At 33.1% G+C, this 7,225-nt stretch overlaps 1 protein-coding gene across 1 annotated transcript; it reads left to right on the plus strand.

The window, feature by feature from the left end:
* The first annotated feature begins 2,527 nt into the window (after positions 1–2,527).
* Positions 2,528–6,233, plus strand: LOC107886118 (dnaJ homolog subfamily B member 4). Its single transcript, XM_041096571.1, has 2 exons — positions 2,528–3,377; positions 5,465–6,233. Exons 1-2 carry the CDS (start codon positions 2,758–2,760, stop codon positions 5,907–5,909), a joined length of 1,065 nt encoding a protein of 354 aa, XP_040952505.1. The 5' UTR covers positions 2,528–2,757; the 3' UTR covers positions 5,910–6,233.
* The last annotated feature ends 992 nt before the right edge of the window (positions 6,234–7,225 follow it).

Consider the following 7,225-nt stretch of genomic DNA (forward strand, 5'->3'; position numbering starts at 1 on the left):
GTGATAATATTATTATGTAGTTTATCCATGTATCATTTATATCTAGATTGAACACAAGTCATGGAATAGTCACACTTGTATAGTTCAATCTATTATTCATTGATTCTCAAGTAGACTAAGATAAACAAATAAGTGTGATATCTCATATCAATTAATTTGAGCATTATTATGCATTTCTAGTCTCACTCAATCAAGAGGCCTAAAATATTTCTCTCATTATATAGGAAGGACAAATCCTATCTTGATCACTCACATCCTACCACACAGAGTGTGGCACACCCAATATCAGTCTTTATAGTATAATTTTTTACGAAAGGCATTTAACTGTGTCACAGCATACGACTTACAATGTTGGAACAATGATGATCTCAAGTTTAAGGATCATACATGCAATTATTACCATGAGAAATATTGTGACTATTACATAATAATCCAAGAAACATTCTCATGGTGAGTCAGTCCAGTATATTGTTCTCTAATATATACTTATGTGTTGATTTGGTATCATATATTTATAACAACATTTGTCATCAATCAAACACATATTAATTTCAATGTATTAATATTGTCTAAGCTTACAATAATTTTTTATTAAGGACATTTAAAAATGAGCATATCATTCTTTGGACATTATCATTGTACAATTTATCTAAACATAAAAATAAATATTGAAAATAATGACAATATCTTTTATTGATAAACTAGGTAAAAGTAGGTTATTACAATCATCATATGACTAATGTTTAGGCATACTTCAACAGATTGAACATATATAATTAGAGCTCAAATAATTTGTAATTAAGTTTCGACTTTTCGCTTATTAATTACAACATTATTTAGTTATGAAGTCATTTCACTAAAGTATCATGACTAAGCTCTCTCTTATTATATATCATTACAAAAGTCACTCATTGAGTGCTTGTCCAATAACCTTGTCATAAATGTGTTACCTTTATAGGATATCCTTAATATCTTTAGGATAAGTTCATTCTCCCAATATGATCCTATTTTATCTCATGGTAACCATTACATCTTCCTCAACAAAAACTCAATTATTAACAAATAATAATTAAACCATTTATCTCTAAGTCAAATGACTCGTGGCCACATTATTTTTCATCCGCCATGTAATGTCAATGAGAGGATATCATTTACACTTTATCGAGCCATGAATTCCATTGTTGTGGAATAATGCTACATCATGTAGAAATCTTGTACTCAACGTACCAACTTTTGGTTCATTATCTATTTGAACTCAATTTTTGATTTACATCAAAGTATACGAGTCACACATACATAGTCTATCACCCACTTAGGATTAAGGTATATCACACTATGAACGTTATAAGCGAATAAATTCGTAAATGGATCTAGGATCTATTCTACTTGAGTCATGTATAATGTACTTTATTATAGTCAGTCATATCTATGTCTCTATTTTTCAAGAGACATCTGCTTCTATACCTAAGTTAAGATATCTTCCAATTGGACTTGATAGACAACATATTAGTCTTTTATTCGATTTGCTCAATTTTGATTAGACTAAGAATGTATTTAGATGTATAATGTACTTTATTCCAGTCAGTCATATATATGTCTCTATTTTTCAAGAGACATCTGCTTCAATACCTAAGATAAGATATCTCCCAATTGGACTTGGCAGGCAACATATTAATCTTTCAATTGATTTGTTCAATTTTGATTAGACTAAGAATATATTTAGATTATCTATTAATATAAATTGTATTTCTGTATTACGATCCGATCACGTAATTCCATTTAATATTAGTTAAACGTGAGATAATCAATGAGTAAAATAAAGTATTATAATAAAAATTGATTTCGATTACTGAAGGTTTATGGTTTGTCATAAAATATACTTCATTCCCATGAGTAAGGATCAAACCTTGAAACTCCAAGCTTGTGATTATGGGATGAAGTAAACAACCACCACACCACGCCTCATCGTTATGTATAAAATTGGTGATTTTGATTCAAACTCTAAAAAAATCAATAAAGTTAACCTCCAACATTTACAAAATGTCAAATTATAATTTTTAAAAATGGTTGGTCATAAAATATACTTCATTCCCATGAGTAAGGATCAAACCTTAAACCTCTAATCTTGTGATTATGAGATGAAATAAACAACCACCACACTACACCTCATTATTTTATATAAAATTTGTGATTTTAATTCAAACTCCAAAAAATTCAATAAAGTTAACCTCCAACATTTACAAAATGTCAAGTTATATATATTTTTAAAAATTTATAAAATTTAAGATTTTAATATTTTTGAGCAATTTTTAATTATATGTATTTTTTAGACACAATGTCTAAATTACTTATAGCTCCTCCCACCACATAAATAAAAAGATAATGTATTTCTATATACTTAAATTCACATATTCCTATCTTAGGAATAATATAAATACCAATCAAATTACTAATATTTAAAAAAAAAATCGAATCCGTTTAAACTTTTGCATCTAAATATATCAATTGTTTGCCATATCTTAGAAACGTAGTTAGCAGCACGTTATTCGTATAGGCCCCATACCTTTTTGAAGATATCATCTTGTATTATTATATATTACGAAAAGATTCATTTTTTCTTTTTATTTTTTAACCGTCAGATCTTCTTTTCCCTTCACAGCCTTCCCTTCCATAATTCAGTTTCACATTCTCCGTTTCTTCCTCAATATTTTCTTTCTAGCCAAACAAACAGAAGAAAGAAAAAAAAAACACAGAATCATGGGCGTCGATTATTACAATATTCTGAAAGTGAATCGCCACGCCAACGAAGAGGATCTCAAAAAGGCTTACAGGAGGCTGGCCATGATTTGGCACCCCGACAAGAACCCTTCCTACAAAAGACCCGAAGCCGAAGCCAAATTCAAGCTTCTCTCCGAAGCTTACGATGTTCTATCAGATCCGAAGAAACGACAGATCTACGATCTTTACGGTGAGGAGGCTCTCAAATCCGGACAATTCCCGCCTCCTAACCAATCTCACGCTTCCACGTCGGCGTCTTATCCCCGCGGAGCTGGCCATTACTATAACAATAGTAATAATAATCAGAGGCAGCAGCAACCTAATACGGATTCTTTCAGGTTTAAGCCGAGGGATGCAGATGATATATACGAGGAGCTGTTTGGGGCGGAGGCCAATGGTGGAAGAGGAAATAGAGGGTTTAGAGAAGCGCATTTTAGGAATAGTAATGGTTACGGGACTAGTACCACTACTAGTAATGGAGAATTGAGGAAAGCCGCTGCCGTGGAAAATGTGTTGCATTGTAGCTTGGAAGAGCTTTATAAAGGTGCCAAGAAGAAAATGAGGATTGCGAGGAATGTTTTTGACCCTTCTGTCTCAGGGTAAGCTAAGCTTCTTCTTTTTTTCTTTTTTTTAATTTATAAGTCTTTTAACTTTAATGATGGATAAATTGATTTTTGTCTTTTGATATTATTATTTTTTATTGGGATTTATGCCATTGAAAAGACGAGAACTTTGTTTGTTTGATAGTGAAATGTTTGTTGGAGTACAAAGAACCCTTTTGTTGCTTGATGGCAGGCAATGCTATATTTTTAATTGCTTCTTATAAAGATGCAAATGATATATTCTTACTAGAGTTGACTGTTGAGTTTGAGCTACATTCTATTTGGCATCCAATGCTAGTGGTGTGAGTAATTAAGATACTTTTCCTCCAACTAGTAGTTCGCAATTTGAATAGGATGGATTGTTCTACATGATTGTTTTTTCTTTGGATTAAATTTCTTGTTCTTTTTGGTTTTACCTATGGTCAGAAAGTATTTCGAGTTGTTTGCTATGAATACCGGTCAACTGAAGCACTTTCACTTTTACTTAAATGGTTGACTCGAGGAAGGAAAGGTCATCTTCTGTTTTCTTGATGATCATAAGAAGTACCAAACCATAATTTTGTGGAATGTGAGATTAGCAATAGGCAAGCAGAGACTGTTGATTCTGTTAGCATTCCCTAGTCAGGTATTTCAGGTTGGTTAGAGATCATATGTTCAAACATTGCTACCCTCCTACCGTACAGAATAAGTGAATTCCTGTTAAGGGTGATCAACTATTTGAACATCACAGCTTTGAAGATGCTTTGTGAGGGAATCTAGTGATTTTGAGTCACCTAAATCTCCTCAATAATCTCACTTAAAATTTCTGTAAGGTACTTATCTCTTCTAGACTGTAAGACGCATTAGTAAGGACATTTTGTTCTCTGAAGTAAAGATTCTGGGAGTTGGATAATTCTGTTTCATTTTTTGGCAGGAGAATATTCTGGGATAAGAATTGGTTTATACACCCTGTATCATTCCATCTTTAAAGGCATCACCCCCAGTGGGGAATTCTGTTTATGGATCTTGCTAACATGTCATATTGTTCTTCTGGGTTGGCATAAATAATGGTTTCTGTCTTGGATTTTGTAGTTGTTTTGAGGTGGGATCCTTTTATTTGTTTTGGATGTATGGTTAAGTTTTAAAACAAGATTACCCAAGTCAAAGATGACTGTGTTTACTCCTGAAGTAATCTTTCCAAATGTAAGGACTAAATGTTACTGCAAATCTAATTTTCTAAAGTGCCAAATGATGCTAAGATACTCCTCGCTCTTATGAGTTATGAACCAAATATGAGTAACTCCTCCACCTCCAGGTCTTTTCCTTCTCAGAAGCTCCACAAAAAATGTGATTATCTACTTACATTGAGACAATATCTGGTCATGTTGCCGACAGGCTACTGTCTCTTGTGTATTCCCTTCTGAAATCTTGGGCTTTGAGCAAGAAAACATTTTCCCAACTTGGACATTAAACTCCATTCCAGTGAGTTGTAATTTGGTCATTTTAACTAACGCCCTTCCACATATCGTAGAGGTTGATTAGGATCAGTATTATTGTAGATTCGATGCTTCTGTATAGCACATAACAACTTAAGCTGTAACAGTTGAGGAAAAAAAAATGGAAAAGAGAATATAAAGCCCAAAAATGTTGCATTAGATCAACATTATAATTAAGATGAGTAAGAGCTTTGTCTTTAGTTTTACTTTTCCTCTTTAGGTGGATGCATGGTTTATGCCTATGAGAAATGTCTAGTACCTATCTTTCCTTTTTCACTACGGACCTAAGTGATATTCATATCCTTGATATTCCTTTGTGGCCTACTACACCAACATTTGCAGGGAAACAGTAGCTCCTCTTTTAGTGTATGCCATTAGAACATATCTGTTATTTGTGGCTATCTATGTGATTTTAAAAATCATCTAGAGAAGTAGAACAGAAAAACAATCATGAACTTTTTGTAGCATTCTCATGTTTGATAGATGATGCTAAGTCTGGCATTGCATTAGTTGGTTTCTATTCAATTTTGTTAATGGTCTTTGTGGTGTTATTTTCATGATTCCTTCTCTCTGTTACTTTGACCTGACAGCTAGGCTACTTTCGTGCAGTAAGTTTAGGACTCTGGAGGAGATATTGACCATTGAAATAAAACCTGGTTGGAAGAGGGGCACAAAGATCACATTCCCTGAGAAGGGTAATGAGGAGCCCGGTGTAATTCCTGCTGATGTGATTTTTGTGATAGAGGAGAAGCCACATGCTACTTATAAGAGGGATGGTAACGATTTGGTCGTCAATCAAGAGATTACTCTGCTAGAGGCCCTCACAGGTAGGACTCTTGACCTAACTACCTTGGATGGGAGGAGTCTCATGATACCACTAACTGAGATCGTCAAGCCTGGTGCCGAGATTGTGGTTCCAAATGAAGGAATGCCTATCTCGAAAGAAGCTGGGAGGAAGGGTAATTTGAGGATCAAGTTAGATGTCAAGTACCCATCAAGGCTAACCACAGAACAGAAATCTGAGCTAAGGAGAGTTTTGGCCAGTGTTTCGTAACATTTTAAATATTAGTAGGTCTTGGACTTTTGGTTGCATGTAAATAGTGTGTTTACAGTCGTAAGATTGAAGATTTGGAAGTTTTTGGGTTTCCCATTTTTCTTCCTTTTGGTTTGGAGGAGCTGAGAATTGGCTATCCATTTTAATCAACCATTTGGAGATCAAGTGGGAATAGGTTTCATTCTAACTGGAAGGATAGGGTTCATTTGGGGCTAAATAGGTAATTAGACCGGAGCTTTATCTATAATTTATATATTTTTTGTGTGTGGGTTTTTCGCTCACAAACTAAATGGAATATATAGAAATGTGATATGCCTTTGGATTTTTGGCTTTGCTTAAAGGAAACAATTGATTGGTGATTCTCTTGATTTTTGTTCTTTGGGAATTATGTTATGATCCTTTTGAATCATAAAATATCGTTTGGAAATGTAATCTTGTCTTGCCTTGATTAGATTCATCAAAATATTGTTGCTTGTCAATAGCTGCTAGTGTTAGCCCTAGAAATGCATGCATGAACATGAAAATTGAAGTCATAAGCAATGTAACTTATTGGAGATGTGCAATCTTAAAGTCTGATAATGCGCATGGGTAAAGATTGGTTGCATATTGTCTGGTATATGATGCATCTATTAGGTCACTTAGCTCCAAATAAAAGTATCATAGAGGTCCATGTAGTAAGAATTGAGTTGCATTTTGCCTCATCTATTAAAAAAATGGACAAATTAGTTCATATATGTTAGATCAAACAATAAATTAGTTTATCTAATAAAAATTATATCTATTTTTATTGTTAAAAATTAGTCTGTGTACGTTAGCATGAGATATACATGGCATGTCACATTATCTGGCTATTCCATTAGTCATACCAATAATTTTTAATCGTATAAATAGATGGAATATTTAACATAAAAAGTTATTTTACTCTTTAATTTAATACAAAGATTAATTTGTTTATTTCTTGAGTAAAAGAATTAAATACAATTTAACTCATAATACATAAACTTCCATAATATAAATAAATAAATATATTTGTTAAGATAAGAAGTCGTAGTCTTATGGACATTGGGTTGGAGAGCAGAAGGTAAACTACTAGTCTTAAAAGTCTCATTGCTTTGGAAAGCAGAATTTTTTATGACAACGAAATAGGACAGGCGAGCAGGTCATAATTGGGTTGACAAATTTGGTGTTAAAACATGGGTAAAGATATGATGAGTTGGGTCCAAATGGAGCCCTTTGTCTGGATAGGGAAATGACATGGTTTAGCTAATGTATAGATTTACAAATGTATTTTGAAATCTGTTGCAATCGTATTTAAT

This window comes from Gossypium hirsutum, chromosome A03, assembly GCF_007990345.1.
Source record: "Gossypium hirsutum isolate 1008001.06 chromosome A03, Gossypium_hirsutum_v2.1, whole genome shotgun sequence".
In the NCBI taxonomy this organism is placed as follows: domain Eukaryota; kingdom Viridiplantae; phylum Streptophyta; class Magnoliopsida; order Malvales; family Malvaceae; genus Gossypium; species Gossypium hirsutum.